Below are 16,780 nucleotides of genomic sequence, written 5' to 3'. Positions count from 1 at the left end.
GTTCTTAATGAAAACTGTTGCTTGCTTTTTCAATGGCTTGCGACTGCTATCTGCTGCCTGTACAGTATGTGGCTTGATAATATGCTGAGTTTGCCCAAAAGAAAGTTTGTTCAGACTCTGGCTGTTTATCCCGTGCCAGACAGAGGCACCTCATGTAGAAAAGGTAAAAGTAATTCTGTCCACCTCTCATTCTTGCCAAAAAGTTCAGTCACTGAGCCACGGCATTAACTTGTATTCTAACAAGATTAAAATATATTCGTCCTGGGGATTAGCATAGTTAGGTGTCCTTTTGCCTCTTTTTTTTTCCTGCACTGGTGCGGTGACAGTGGGCTTTGATCTCTGTTGCGAGGCAAGAGTCCTGGCTTGGACCTAGCCATTCAAGTGCCAAGTGTGAAATTGGCCTGATGTCATCCCCATTCTTCACCTTTTATATCTTTCACCACTTTAATTATGTTTCCGCCACAAAGCCCAGGCACCTCTGAGCAGATTCCACTCTGGCCGTAGGAAGCATTTAGAAACTGTGGGTAAATGACACAGTAGGGGAGGGGGAGGATGGTAGGAGAGGTCATAGCAGGATGGGGCCCTTTTGTGTTTAGAGGTAGACATTAATACTTTCTTGATGTATCCTGTGCTCACTTCCATTTTTACAGCATGAGAACCTTCTGAAATTGTCAGCAATACTCTGAAGATTATTCCAGGTATTTTTACAATTTCTGCATCCTATTCCAGAAGAGATGTTTATTTCTCAGTGTTATCTACTCAGATTACTGATGATTTATACTGTCATATATTACATTTTCACAGCAATGAAAGACTCGTTGTTGCATGAAGCAGTTAGAGGCCCAAACAAGGACCACTTCTGGTCACTTGACCACCTGAATCTCACTTCTAGAGATGAGACAAATTATTCTCAGATAAAAGCTTTTGTTCTAGGAGAATGTGCCCATGCGGCCTTGCAGCTTCTGCTATTGTTCATGTATTGGTGTCCCTATCTGAACTTCAGGGAGCTTCCCTGCCTGTGAATATTTTGATGACGGTTCCTATTGATGCGCTGAATGAAGGACCAAAACAACAGGGGTATGTGCGCATGTGAGGAGGAACAGAAATGAATGAAGTGTGTGGGGATGTGTGCGTGCCGGGCAAGAATAAAATAAAACAAAGTGATAGTAAGATGTGTGTGTATGAGGGAGAGAGGGAGTATGAGTTAGTGAGTGAGAAAGCTGTGTGGAGAATGGGTTACTGAGGGGCGGGAGGGGGAAACCAGCCACCTGCAGCCATGACAGGCTTTGACCTTCATTTTTTTCTCTCTCTCTCTCTCTCTCTCTCTCTAGCTGTCTCCCTCTTTTTCTCCCACCCTTCTCTCTCTCTCTCTCTCTCTCTCTCTCTCTCTCTCTCTCTCTCTCTCTCTCTCTCTCTCTCTCTCTCTCTCCTTTCGACTCCCATTTCTACCTTGTGATAGAAGCACAGGCTCTTTTCAGAAGCGGCGAGGAAGACTGACCATCGTGAAGACAGTGCTGGGAGCAGCCCTATCTGCTCTAATGCTAGCCACTGGCCGTTAGACATGGTGTTCAAAGACTAGCGGTGCAAGTATGGAAATGCAGATAAGGCATTGTTGAGGAAACATGCCTGGGAATTGTTCAAGGCTTTCCCTTGCATAATGTTTGGATGTTTTTGCAAATGTTTTAATCTCAAAACCCATGAATTTGATTGTCCATGAATATGATCCTGAGCTGCCCATAGAATGAGTGGGTGTTTGCATGGAAAGGATTGTCATGCTATGCAAATTAATAATCTTTGTGATTACATTTGTGAATATTTGACATCTGGCAACATTTATTTAAAACTACTATTGTATATATTTCTCTTTCCTAGACAGTTTTAGCTAGTAATGCATTTGTTTTTCTAGATTTTAATGCCTTGCAGAAGCTCAAAATTGACTGAAGGTCACATTTGCAACTTCAGCCAGCCTCAGTTAATTTTTTCTGTGTTTTAATGGAAATATTTGAACTCTTTGCTTCACATAAAGATGCTAGAAACGTGTTTGTGTATAATCTTCAAGGTTTATTTACTCTTTTGCAGTTTTCAGGAGGCAGTTAATTACACAATTAATACATGATACAAATTATGTACATTTATACCAAAGAATACTTCAACATAAAATAAAAAATAGCATTGTATTCTACAACTCTGTGTTGTAATTTTATTTAAACATGTTCATATATAGATAGATATACGCTGATGAGTAAATTCATAATGTCGTACCAGCAGTTTTCATAAAGGCATTAAACTTGAATAGTCTGCATTTGAAGTAATACTGCTTCTCTGATTCGGCACAGTTCTGTTTCATAAAAAGTTCACACTTGAACTTTAAGGCAAAGTGTGTTTCTGTTTGGTGGATTTTAATTCACACACACTTTTTGCAGATACACAACAAAAACACTTTGAAAGGCAAAAAGTCCACAATTTGGTATGGATACAGTCTAAAACTTAGCTCGATCATACTTCTGTGATAAAGACCAAAGTTTATAAACACAGTTATTTGCCCAAGTACAACAAATTGCAGCTTTCATGCAAAGGCCCCATAAACAATTTTTCATTCACAAAAAAAGAAAAAAAAAGAAGTTATTGCAAGATAAACAAGCAGTGTAAACACCTCAGATATCTACTCTAAAGCAACACTGGTCATTGGATAGATTTTTTTTCTCAATATAATCTATATAAATACACATATGAAGTCCTTTCAACAACGATAAGAGATTTCCAACATTTGTAATACAGTCACTGACGGATTTGCCCTCTTTTATGATATATGGATATGTAATAACTGATTATAGAGAAAGATTTAACAAGAACATCCAATAACCTGCATGTATAGTCTATACTCAGAGTGCGCAAAATGGTTGTCATCATTGTCTTTATGCTACAGAGTTGTTTCTGTGACTTTATAGGCAGCATTATAGCCTTCAATCCATTTAGCTACAAAAAAAAAAGATTTATATTGCTATTTAAAATTGTAATAGCTGCACTGGTGCATTGGAATAACGAAGGGAATACGCACATAGTATTTGTTTAAAGGCTATGAGACGACCACATACATATAAGCAAGGCCTAACTTAGCATTTAGTTAAGTGGCGTGTTAGAAAAAAACCGCTACCTCTCTGTCACTTATAAACTGTTCCTGTGAATTAATTCATTTATTTTAAAAAACGTATCAAAATTCATTGTCTGCCCAATTAGGTCTGCGACTGACACTCAAAAACACCTTCCTCTGTCCATTCTACTTAATACACAACCAAGGAAACCAACAAGCATGGAAATAAAATCGTGTTAGCATTTATTTAAATTCACAGTAGCCTGGATGCAGCAGAAAAATATTCTTTGGACTTCAGTTCGTTTACTTCACTGACAGATCTAAACGCCAAGTGCCAGTTAGTTTAAATGTAAAATGATGACAATCATGGGTAGCAGTAGGCCTATATAAAAATGAAGGGTGTACGCATTTGTACCTCCTGTGTGGGGGGGAAACGACAAACAATGAAAACATACCTTTTTATACAACATCTTTTATAGACGTGATATTGCAGAAATATCTCTCTCTATTTTTTTAAACAATTTATGCTGGTATACTCTACACACTGGCCCTTTATTCGATGAAATTATTGCATTGTAGGCTTGAAAAAACCTCCCATATATCGAAAAATCACTATAATATTCCTATAGGAACATATAGAGATCTATGGTGCCTTTATTGTAGGATTTGTTTTTAATTTCCTGTGGTGTCCTGGACCCTTGGTATATCTGTGGTGGGTCAGCGTTGAGTATAGTGATAGTAATAGAACTTTGTGGTATTTGTATCTGCTGTGGTATCATTAAATATTCCTGTAGGTACAGTTTTACAGTGATATCTCTATAAAAATCTATCATAGGATTACTATAGGTTCTTTTTCGTCAGGGGGTTTCTGTGACTTCTCTGGAAATCAATCGCTGTCTGATTTTTCGTCTTTCGACGAGACGGTGGCGTGATTGTACAGTCCCTGTGCCATCAGGTGCAGGGCCAGACTGTTTTTAGCGCCGGAGGCCTTCTTGATTTTGGCCCTCTTGTTCTGAAACCAGATCTTGATCTGGGACTCGTTCAGGCCCAGCTCCTGCGCCAGGTTCTGCCGCCTCTGCTCGGTCAGATACCGATTTGTCTGAAACTCCGATTTTAGTCTTTGCAGCTGCTCTGCTGTGAAGGCCGTCCGTGGTCGCTTGTCCTCTTTGCTGGTCGATTTCTTCTTTGGTTTGCGAGATCTTGGCCCTGTAGTGTGGGTGATATGGGTGGGGGTGGGGTGGGGGGTGGGGGGAACGACACATACAGTGGTTTGTCAATATCAAAACATGGTCATGAATATAAGCAAAAATGTATAAAAGGCGAACTTTTACATCTTAGATAATCAGGCAAACGGCTTTATAAACAATAAACATAAATGGAAAAAATATTAATCTTTTTCTCATTAAAATACTCAACTCACGTATAACTAGCCTACTGTTGTACTACTTTACATGTAGGAGTGAGCCTACACGTGTATCTAAAACAGGTGCGTAAAGTCTATTTTAGAAGTTTTAGATTTGTTTAACTTATTTTAATCTCCAAAATGGAGAAATAAGTAAACAAATGGCTTTTCAGACATCTGTTGTCATTAGGTCACTGTGTCTTTAGAAGCTTTTTAGCATTAAGATAAATCACAAAAATACGTGATTCCGTAAAGCATTTTTGGCAAACTTGTAAAAACGAGGGGGGCTGAATGTAAAATGTTGACACGTCCACTGAAGAAAACACCCAAGAAGCAAAACCTCTCCTCCCTCCCTCCCTGTTTCTTCCCTCTTCCTCGCTTACACACACACACACACACGTACGCGCGCACACACACACTGACAGTGTAGTAATAAGGAATTATTAACGAATAGGACAACACTGGAGAAACATCACTGGCACATCTCAGCCACTGTTTTGCAGGTGAGCTGAAATACAGAATTCATTTCAGTGCAGCTACTTTGCATATTGTTTTTGTGGGCCACTTGAAAAGCTCCTCAATGGGCAAACGTGAATAGAATTTGAGCAGCACACATTAGATACACATTAATTTTCCATCTGGATAGAGGCCTATTCGGTGGAGCTTGGGAAGTGCTTGGTTCCCTCCTCCAAACACAGCGGAAAACATTAATGAAACGACATAATACAGGCCGAACCTTTATACTGATGAATCAGCGTGTGTGCCTACATGTGTACATAAAAACTGTGCAGCTCTACAACTCGTAGTAGTCGCCTACGCCACTCCATACAGCGTTACATAATGCATGGGAACAAGTTGTACTCCACTTTTGATGGATCCTAAGAAAAATACACAAGATATTAACCTTAGCTATAGCAGGCTGAGAAGTTGTAGCCTGCAAGATTAGAAATAATACCAAAAACCTCAGTGCTGGCCAGCATATACACGGGCTATCGGAGCGTCCATTGTGAAAACACATGCATATTTAATCCATCCCAAACACAATACGCCTAACGCTTCTGAGGAGCAAAACAGCTTTGACAAGAGCACCAAATATTATTTTGCAGACCTGCAGATGCTCTGGAAGACCGGCAGCCTGTCAGCGCGCGTATGTTTAGTATATGTAGGACCCCAGTATTATCATATTCATAACCCGAGGAAATTTGCAAGAGGGCTGCCTGAATAGGAACATTTTAGTCAAGAAAAACCCTGTGCGCAATAGCTCCAAAAATGGCTTGTTTTTAGTGTTTTGATGTATTCTGTTGTTTAAAATTAGACTAGATTTAAGGCAAGTTTTATTGTTTAAAGGAAATATTTTTTTCTTTGTCGTTTGCGTTTTAAAATAGGCCTACTCTCACCGAAAAGCCACATTTTTATTTCGTTTTTATGTGTTGTTTTTTCCCCCAACATTGTACAATGACATGTTGTTCGTGCAGTTAACCGTGTGATTAGCGTTAAATAATATTTCTAAAAATTAAACATGGATTTATATTTGGCCAATTCTCTGTTTGCGCTGCACAGCGCGGTTCGCTGCAGTCTACTCGGGAGAAGTCGGTCAAGGCATCCGGGGTCAGTGTTACGGGGTATTTCAGGTTACCGAGAATACGGTAGCTATAGAGTAAAACGCATGCAAGGTGCTACCAACCTGAAGAAGGCCTGTCCGAGTATCTGGTGCAGTAGACCCAGGCTGGCCACAGCATGGGCTGAGACTGGGCTGGGTTTGAGCTGGCTTGGGAACTGTCTGAGTCTGAGCTTAGGCACTGGTCTCCGTTTTCCCCGCGGGGTTTCAGAGGCTCCTCGGCGGCTATTGCGGGCTTCTTGGTCCCCGTAACCGTGTGTGGGGTGGAGGTCCCCTCCGCCGGCACCGTGCTCCCCACCGGCTCGGTCTGAGGGGCGGCGGGGCTGTTGTGGCTCTCCCGCGATGCGAGGCTACTCTCTTCGCGGTTTGCGCCCCCGTCCTTTTTCCGTCCGAAATCCGGCCGCAGGATGTTGTCGATGAAGAAATTGGTGACCCGGTGAGGGATCTGTAGGTTCCCCGGCGCCTGTAAAAGGGGAAGGATGGCTCTGTTTGATTCATCCGCCGATTCCTGCCGCTCCACCACGTCTCTGTTGCCGTGATCATTTTCTTCCATACTGATTCACTTTCCCCGCTTTACTCTCTTTAACCCCTTTATCGCTCTCTCTGCTGCAATACAATTCGCAAAGAACTTAGGGGAAATAAAATTGCAAAAAAACTGCACTCGTAAAATAAATTAAAAAAAAAATAAAACTCAAACTGTAGTGAGTGCCTTGGACACCATGCAAAGCCTTGCGATAGTGTCCTCTGAGAAAAGCATACTTTTTGACATATAATCCCTCAATCTCGGGTTACAAATGATATCGTAGAGCTAAAACATGTGCCATTTGCGCACCATCCAATTTATTCTTATCCGATTTCAGTGTGCTCAGTAATGCCTACGCCTAAACTAAACTAAGGGTAAATAAAGAGGCTCCTAAACTGATGCTCTAATACTCTCACTCTGGAGTTTTGTTCTTATTTTCAATACGAGCCCCCCGAGTGACGTTTTCCCACCGTCCTCCCAGACACGTGCCTTGGACCAATAGGGTGGCAGAAACCAGGCCACGTGACGCAGACTCCAGAGCAGTCCACAAACGCCCATCCTCGCCTTAGTAAAGTGAAAGAGTCCTGTTCTGACAGAGAAGAAGCCTAATTTAAATCCAGTGCATGCTGTGTTTATGAACCTGTAACTTCATTTTTTGGAGTTTTAGTTTTCAAAGGAAAACACGATGTACATCACCTTGTTTGTGTTTATTAAAACAATGGGAGGTTGAAGCCTCGGCTGTCAGAGTGGGTTGTGGGGACCCCCGGGGTTCCTTGCTTGCAGGGCAGGGAGGGATTCCCAATAAAATGACGAATAGTATTTTTTTTTTTTTTACAGTTTTAATGCACTATAACATATCTTAGGTGTAAAGAAGTTTCATTCTCGAAACTTTTACATACCGTCAGTTCAATACGGTTTAATTTTAAAACAATAACAAGTAAAAATCTGCTCATATGAAGGCAAATGAGACAAAATCCTATCAAAATAGGGTAAAATGGCCTATTGTGGGTGTATTTGGGGATCCGTGACGTGAAAATCTTTGAGGCAACATGTGTCGAAGTATTATCTGAAAATACACCTTTAGACAACACTGAAAACACTATTATCTGTTGGAAATAGCTTTTCTGCATTAAAGGTTATTCTAACACATGTAAAGTCAATTGGAAGCAGAGTAACTTAAAGTCAGTCTGTCCTGGCCAAGGTTAAATGCGGGAAACAGAACTGCTGCATGTCCATATGCTCACATTTTGAACTGAGGGTGGAGTAACGGTATTTTCTTGAAAATTAAATTCAACCTCAAAACATTTAATCTCCTTTTTAACCCATAGCAACAGCACATTATTGGTTCTATCATGGAATTTATCCACTCTGCTTTGCAGGATGGTCTAATGTGACATGTTGCTTCATAACTGGCAACAAAATGCACCAAAACTGAAACGTGACAGCCCAAGAGTCTTCCCTGTGTGATTTCAAACGCGCAGGCATGTGTGTTAAGTGTTTTTGATGTTCTCAAATTCGCCTGTCGTGACGCTGCGGTCGACCAAGAACTGGGTCTATATCCCTTTAAAAGAAATCAGTGATGCAAACAAACTGTTTTGTGCATGGTGCTCAGGGTACCGAGTCGCGCCAAAGACAAAACTTTGAGTAACTTTGCTGACCAGCGCTAAGTTTGTATTTCTCCTCCCAGGACGCCACCGGGCTGCAGGGATGGCTCAGCCGGTTCTCCGCTGGCGTTTGAACCGGGGGCTGCGCTAAACAAAAGGGGGGCATCGAGGAGGACCAGAGGAGCAGCAGGACTGAGACTGAGTGAGGAGCCTTTGAACAATTCAGTTAGAAAGTCATTCAGCAGCTTTGTTTTTATTATTACAAGCAGGGATTGTCTGTTCCTCTAGTTTTTTGGGAGTGTGAGTAACTTCCACATTTCTAAAATGAACACAGGACCTACTTTGTTGTATAATGTGATTATTTGTTCATCACATGCCGGTCAGCCTTATGATATGACAGATTCATCACGTTTATTTGCGCTGTGGTGATAAAAAATGGGTTCCTTTTTGGATGCAACAATAACCTGCTGCCCAAAACTGTTGTTTTAATTTGTATTTGTGACACGTTAAACCCTCTAATTTAATCTCGAGTCTAAACCAGGTGGAAAACATATCCTTGACTTTTCACTTACAGGCTTTGTGCAAACTGCAAAGCAATTATAGTGAAGTTATTATTATTATTACCTAAAATATTTGTTTGGGGTTAATCTGGGGTTCTCGTATTGACAGCTCACAAATGCCACATCACAGGCTTTAAGTTGATCTTTCAATAGCATTTTTCAATTAAAAGTGAATTCTTGCTTCCTGATATTGCTGCATTGTTTAAAAAAAAATCGTATCCCCAAATCTACCTGAACAGCACCCTCATGCTCCTATCTCACATGTCCCCATCACAAAGGGGCCCAATCCAAGCTCTCACATCGGCTGCTGAAGTGAAAGTTGGGAGTGAAAGATTGTAATTAGACAGGCCACTCTCATGCTGCGATTGTTTCTCACTTGTGAGGGGAAGCGCAGATTAATGTTGAGCGCTAAATAAGCAGCAGACAATGGAGGCACAGACAGGCCGCTACCGCCTGGGCTTGGCCTCTAACCTCACAGCAAAACAGGGATGTCTGGAGGAAATGACACCATTTCAGGCTCTGAATTATAATAAGAGCCTGTGTGCACTGCAAAAAAATACACATTTTAACACGCCAAACAGCCTGCCATTAAGCCCTAGAATCTTATCTTTCTTTCAAAGGTGGCCTATGTGGCACTTATTTCACTTGTTTCCATTTTGAAGCGGCGTTTTAAAAACCAAAACAAACTGAGAATGGATTGATGGTAGCGGGAGGTGATAGTGATTTTTTTTTTTTAACGCACACATTTTCAAGAAATTTCTCGAAATAGGTGAAACACCATGTGTGCAGAAGTCCTCTCACTCCACTGCAGTTTTTAGCAGGAAAAACAAGCTTTTAATACCCCAAACTTGACTAAATGTGTGTTTGTTTGTTTTTTGCAGTGTATACTTTACAAGCACATAATCCCACTATTGTGGCGTTTTGATTCACTATTGTCTGTTCAGTTTTGCCTTTGCTTATTTTGGTTTGTGGTGGTAAAAATGGACAGTACGTTCTGTTTTAATAGAGAATCTGTCGAGGTATCATCATTATCATTGCTGTCTTTACTAACTGAGGATTTCTGCAGTTTGACACAAAAGCCAGACTTTCTGGTTTACTTTTCTGCTTGTGAATGAAAAAACATTGTAGGACAGTTTGTCCTGGTTGATTAAGGGTTAAAATAGTGCTGTAGTATTCAGTTGATTTGCATATTATGATATTGTTGTTGAAAGTTTTTTTTTTATTTCCAAGTAAAGCCAGTCATTAATCTTCTCATATGAAGGTATTTGTGAGACGTCTGTCTTATTATTATGTTTGGCTGTTTGGTGCCATGCTTGCTTTGTAGTTTTATTGTCTTGCTCTTTATCGGTTATTAGTTTGCTTTATATAGTGAAGCCCCTCCATATTCAGTCTTTAGGATGTTTGTTGTTTCTTAAAATCTTGATTAATACAAGAGGAAAAGGCAATTTTAAAAGGAAGCTTTTATGATGGGAGCTCACCCTTGAACATAGTGTTTTCTTATCTGTATCTGGGCTGTCCAGACGCAGTGAAATGGATACATCCATAATATAAATTATATTTTATTGTATTTTTCTTGCTTGTAACATGATCAAAAACTGTCCAAATGAGTCTGTAATACTGTTATTACACGTATGCACGTGCTTACATCAAGCAGGACTCGCTTGTATTATGGGCGCGTGCAGTTTTTATTTAAGGTGACTTTAAAACCTGTGCATGTGCTGTGTTTTCACATTTTGATAAAACATAAACAAAACCAATGTTGCAGTTAGAGGCAGATATTCCTGAAAAGGCGACTATTATCAACCAATTTCTGATGAATTTCCGACTCAGATATATGTAGAAATCGAAGCCTGGTCTGCCATCTTTTCACGTGTTGAACTCAAATGCACAGTTTTCATATTCAGGCGATATTTGTTATGATTTGCTGTCACGTAACGTCGAGCAGGCCCGTGTCAAAGCACTAATCGATGATATGAATTAAGTTTCGGAAAATTCTTGTGACCGTTATTGTTAAGTAGCCAACATGCGATCAGCTTATCATTAACGTAGCCTGTTATTTTTTACTGTTGTAAAAGTGTAGATTGAGAGTGCTGCTTTATGGCTGGATGAAATTATTATTTGCCATGAATATATTCTGTTCTTGTTCATGGAAGCAGGAAATATTGATTATCGCACATGTCATGTCTGTCAAGTTCTACTAGGCTAAATATGTGAATGCTGTTTGTTTCAAAAAGCACTGGAGACTCTAGTTTGCTTTGCATGGAGGGCTGTTTCTATGCAGCCTATAAATCCAGGAACTGGGTCTATTTCATATTCACTTATAGCACTACACCCCCCACCCCTCCCTCCTCTTCCTCACATACATATATATACACACACACCCTCTTACTACGATAATAAATCGCATGCATTGTGCGCATGTGCCCTGTCTTTGAGTTCCTATAACCTATTTTTTCTCTCTGTATTTTCCTTGGTAGGATTGTCTTACACGTCACCAGCGCTCGGTACTATGGAGTACTACAAAAGGTGACGCGCAGAAGGAGGATTTGTGAATGGACGCCGTGATGTGTGCCAGCTCACAGATCAGAGGGCGGTGGGACCTCTGCAGATGCACCCTGTGAGCCCCCTCCACCCTACCCCAGCACCCCTCCCCTCCCTCTCCCGGTCACCATCCCTCCCTCCAGATGAATGGGGGTCCCTAAGATATCAGCCCTGTCACCATGCAGGGGTCGGACCAAATCCTTCAGCTTCCTGTGCCTTTCAAAACCTGAAAGCACGGCTCTCCTATTTGATGATCCTGTATGATTTTTTGTTGCGCTTTTGTGGGCCTGGAAGCTCGCTGCCCCCTGTTTTCCATCCCGGGTCAGCCAAGAGCATGGCAGCCGAATTAGAAAAGATTATAGGAGCCGGCCTAATTGCGTATAGTCTACACTGCAAAAAGTCAATCAGTTTAGAAATAAAATGTATCTCAAATAAAATTTTAGGATTTTATGAGGAAGTTCCACCTGTTTCCATTGTTTTCCAGCATTTTTTCAGTAAGTGTGGTGTGTTGAATGTGGGTGAAATGGGCAGAGTACATGGGACTTATGTGAAAAACGATTTGGATTAGAAACAAATGCAATTATTTGATCGCATATAAAAACATAATCACATTTTTGCCACTTCAAGATATGGACATTTTTGCAGCGTAATAGACGAACCTCTGCCAGTTTAGTAGGCAATAACTGCTTCATGTTACTGGTCACATCTTGTTGAAATACTGTTGCCTATATGTAAAGCTAATTTGGGTTAACTGCTAAACTACTTCTTATTCTTCTAACAGTCATACCGCGATATAAAACTTAAGTTTGGCTTTTTATTTTTAGGGAAAACATGCAGTGAGATGGTGCTTCTCAAAGTCTAATTCATTTGTTTTTTGTTTCTATTGGTGAATCGCCCTCCAGATATCATCCTTCACTCCACTATTTATTCAGCATACATACTGTATGTAGATGATGTCTATATACATTTTTCTGTGGTGTGAATGTGTTTACAGAGAAATCCTCTGGAGTCGCCACGCAGCGGTCTTTGGGGCTGCTGAATCTTCTGGTTTCAGCCCTTTATAGGTTTTAATAACTCTTAATCCGTCTGATCGCTCTGGCGTAGATAAGTCTCATTTGAATTGGGATTGTTCTTAAGGAGCGGCTCGTATTTCTCCACAGAAGTCTCAAACAGCTTAGCACAAACAACTGCACCACCCTGAGCGCAATTAAGGCCTCAGCTAAATTAGATGAAGGCTAATTGAATGCAGCTGAGTTCCCATCAGCAAACTCTTGAATGCTTCACTAATATGAGAATAACGTGCAGTGGATAGTCACTGATTTTTTTTTCCTCACGTTTTTTTAAGGAAGATGTATTTCTTAAAATGTCAGAAAAGTGAATAGTCTCACAGACAAAGCAGCCGCACTCCTGTCTGAATTTACATCCTACTGGAAAGAAACAAATGTTTAAAAAAAGTTTTCTCACTACTCATAAGAGACACACAACTATGTTGTGGTTAATTGAGTTGTGTTGCAGAGAGGTAGGAAACGTGTAAGCAATATAAAAACAATAAAAAAAAACAATCATTGATGCTGTGGCAAGTTTAGTAAATGTAAAATTGATTTCTGGTCTCGCAGTGGATTAACAAAGTTAGTGATTAGTGTCCTAAATAAAATCCTAAATTACGAGCCCAAGCTTGTCTCCGCAAGAGAGACATAAAGCTAGATGAAGAACATGAAGAGTCAGTTTGTTTAGTTTCTCAATGTTTTATTGCCAAATCAGGAAGCTTAAATCGAACTTCGTAAAATAACACACCATCCAAGTCTGACTAAAAATTCAACCAAAAATACTACACCAGCTGCCAAAAAAAAGAAAAGAAATTAAAGTAACAATAGTAAACCTAACACAAAAAACAGGGGGAGAGAGAATGAAACAAAAATGGCAGCTCTCCCCTACACCAGACATTCAGTCCTTACAGCTGCGTTAGGAAATTCATGCCAGACGTGAATTGCTTTAAATTAAAAATCACTCAACTTTATTCCTTTTATTTTGAAATTATTTAAAGGTAGAGGAGGAAGGAGTTTTAAACAGCATATCCTAAATTGCCACGTTACGACCCAATGACAAAGGAAATAAAGGGATAAAAAAAGGAAAATTAGCTCATGGAAGAAGACTAAAACGCAGGAAGATGGCAGGGGCAGTGCATTACGTTTATCTCCGGAGTTTCCCTCTCACCACTAAAACTAGTGTTTCACTATTATTTTGATGTCTAAATAAACGTGTAAAAGTCATAAATGAGTTTTTGTTTCTTAAGAATTTCCTCACAAAGATTATTCAAGCCCCCTCATGCATCAGGTAGATATGGTGTTAGCGTGGTACTCAACTGGTGTCAGGCCCACAGTATTGTGCACGTACTGCAGTTTTCCAGCTGGACTTTTCACATGTCGGGACGTCTTACTTGTGACAGCAAAGAATGAACTGCACGTGGTGGCTATTTCCATAAGGTTAATGGGTTTACATTCTCATACAGAACAAATAGGCTACCACGCAACATGAGGGGGGAGTTGAGGGGGGCATTTATGAAAGAAAATGTGCCGCTAAACAGATCTCAAAGAAAAGCCACTGTAATGTAAAACGTGCAGCAGCGGTGCACCGCAGTCTACCTGATGTTTTAGTGACCCCCACTCACTCACTCACTCACACACTCAGCTCGGTGGCCCCTAAAGTTTTTGGTCCTCGAGGCTCCTGTGCACCCAGGATGCTTCACGGGTTTTGGATCGTCCAAATGCCTCGTGCACCTGTCTCGAGCTCCTGCATGCGTTTGAGGAGGGAGGAACAAGTGGGGGACAGACAGGTGGAAAGCACTTGCTGCAGAATAAACTCAGATTTTTAGATTTATTTATTTTAAAGATCTTCATGTAAATATCCTGCAAATCAAAGGCGGAAGAACTGAGTGTGCAACCACTACATCTCTGCAAGGTGCATTTTTCCAAAAATGAACGTTAAAGTAGACTAGCTAGGGCAATATACATTTCCCCAATATCATCCATCTTTCATTAAAGCGGCTCTTACAGTAGATTCAACCTGCAACCCTACAACCTGTAGCAGTAGTATCTTAGTGGAGTTTTTTTTTTTGGACAGTTACAAATGTCAACCCAACAAGCCAGATGTGATCGTATCACAGCAAAGAGTTTTAAAAGTTACACCTTAAGTAAAAGAGGTTAAAAAATCCAGCATGCCATCAAGTTGTTTCTCTCGTTTATATCTGTTTCATTCTAAATGGGAGAAACCATTTCTGTTATGTCTCTGGGTCCAGCTTGCAACTTTAATTATAGTGGAAGGAGGTCAGTCATAAGCGGCCATTCGACCCCTCTCCCTGTGTGGCATCGCGCCCTGCGCCGTTTAACTCGCCAAAATAGTGCTGGACTCCCCTGAAAGCGCCATGTGCGACAGAGTCCCTTTCACCCCATGTGCACCTGAGTTGTTTTTACCCCCCAGTCGCAGATATGTTGTGAATTTGTCACTTATCAGGGGGCGGGCTGTCAAAGGCCATTTCAGGCGCAATAACTTTCCCAGATGGATTTAGCCTGCCAACTTTGTGCATCTCTCAGCAGCGAGATGAATAGGCCGCATGCCTGTTGCTTCCCAGAAATGCCTCTTACGCCTACTAATGAAGACTAATTAAAACATGACAAACATCGGCCTTTCGTGCATCCTAAACAGGGCTGCAAGCATGATTTGGATTATGCAAATGATGCCTCCATTCTTTGACACTATTCAAGTAGGTGACATAGGACATATTTCTTGGATGTGTGTCCATAAACGGATCAGTTTGTTTAAATGTGGTGTAGATATGTTTGATTTCTGCCACACAACAGGTGTCTGGGCTTTTGATTTTTAGGACACATAGTCTGAATGATTGAATAACTCTTTTTCATATTTGATATTTTGACTTTTCACTTACACAGTTAAAGCTCATACCCAAGCCTACAAATCATCTTAAAATCAGTGAATAAATGTGTTTAATCCAGAGAGCCAGAACATCCCCTCATATTTAATTGTTTTATTATTTATAGTAAACTAAGGAATGAGCATGGATATTGACTTGTGGTGTAAATATTTAGCCTTCTATCAGTGAGTTTCCACAAAATGCAGAGTTTTTTTGTTGTTTTTGCCTCTCAGGATAGATCATGCAATGGAAATGCTGGCCTTGATTTATTCCATTACCTTAGTTATTATTATTACCCTGCTCGATTTACAGAGTCTGATCTGGGCTGTAAGATGCACTGGGTGTGTTTAATTTACACTGGGAAGGATTTGTTTGGATGGCATGCATAATGCCATCACCTGAGGTTTATGCTGTCATTTTTATTATTGTCCTGCGGAGGAAGAAGAGGAATCAACAGGAATGGCACACAAGGCTGAGCACGCTGACTGAACTGATAAATCCCACTGAGACGTGAACTGTTGTTTACACTGTTAAATATGATGCTTGTGTGTTTTGAATGTTTTGCTTTTATTCCTTTAGATTTTCCTGTGATGTAACCCAAAGCACCGGAGGAATGACCACCAAAAAAAAATCTATATATGAGTAAATGAAGAAAGGGTGGGATAATTTTACCCCAGACAGGGATACATTGAGGAGGCAGAGAGCAGCCTGAGACTGCCATTTGAATGGGAGCTGAGAGGTAATTTGAGCTAAAATGGAGTCCACTTCTGAGCCACTCACTCAGCCCCCCATGGCATCCACTGTAATTTATTATTCCTGGCCGGCACTGGGAGAGGCAATGAGCGAGGGCAGAGGACAGGAGTGGACCCAGCTCTGGTGTAATGAAGACTCAGTAGACCTAAACGACACGCACACACACACACACACACACACACACACACACAATATCTTTCATTATATATCACAGAGAGCAGGACATTAATGCCACTGAAGACCTTTTGGCAGAGAAATAAGAGTGTGCAACGATTTTCTCCACACTCAATCCATTTCATTGACCTTTTCCATCATGCATGTGACTCTACCCACTGCAGTGTGAGATAAATATTCCAAGATAATATTCCTGGCGCTATTTAATAAATTATCTTTTTGAATCTGAATTTTATGTTCAATCAGTGCATTTTGAGAGGCTTTAAGGAAAGTCTGAATTTAAAAAAAAAAAACATGTACTGATATGATTTTATGAAGTTTTCTCCCTATTTCTATATAGCATTTGCATTTTTAAAGGTATAGAACTTGTTATCTCATCTATCTATCAATCAATTAAATACATTCTATCTGTGTTTTGTCTAAAGGCTAAGGAGATTTATCTTATCTAAATGTAGTATTCATAAAAGTAGTTGGATGAATAGGTTAAACCTTTTTGCATTGTAAGATCAGGCCCTGCAAGACACTGCTGTTCCTTGTCCCTCCACTAGGGGTCCATAGATGTCAGGGTAATAATGTCCAGACAAGC

The 16,780-nt window shown here is 40.5% G+C and overlaps 1 protein-coding gene across 1 annotated transcript; it reads right to left on the bottom strand.

Moving 5' to 3' along the window:
- Window positions 1-2,040: 2,040 nt before the first annotated feature.
- On the bottom strand, window positions 2,041-7,076 carry en2a (engrailed homeobox 2a). The gene is made up of 2 exons (XM_044176949.1): window positions 6,178-7,076; window positions 2,041-4,297 (listed from the first exon to the last, which is right to left on the bottom strand). The coding sequence occupies exons 1-2, from the start codon at window positions 6,662-6,664 to the stop codon at window positions 3,978-3,980; spliced, it is 807 nt and encodes a 268-aa protein (XP_044032884.1). The 5' UTR covers window positions 6,665-7,076; the 3' UTR covers window positions 2,041-3,977.
- Between the last annotated feature and the right edge of the window lie 9,704 nt (window positions 7,077-16,780).

This window comes from Siniperca chuatsi, linkage group LG19 (genome assembly GCF_020085105.1).
Source record: "Siniperca chuatsi isolate FFG_IHB_CAS linkage group LG19, ASM2008510v1, whole genome shotgun sequence".
NCBI lineage: Eukaryota > Metazoa > Chordata > Actinopteri > Centrarchiformes > Sinipercidae > Siniperca > Siniperca chuatsi.
This window is presented reverse-complemented; position numbering and strand designations above follow the sequence as displayed.

Bases quoted from the DNA above. Each gene is read 5' to 3' on its own strand.
- en2a (XM_044176949.1), bottom strand. From the start codon at position 6,664: ATGGAAGAAAATGATCACGGCAACAGAGACGTGGTGGAGCGGCAGGAA. The intron at 4,298-6,177 runs GTTGGTAGCACC...CCCACACTACAG, and splicing joins CTCGGACAGGCCTTCTTCAG to GGCCAAGATCTCGCAAACCA.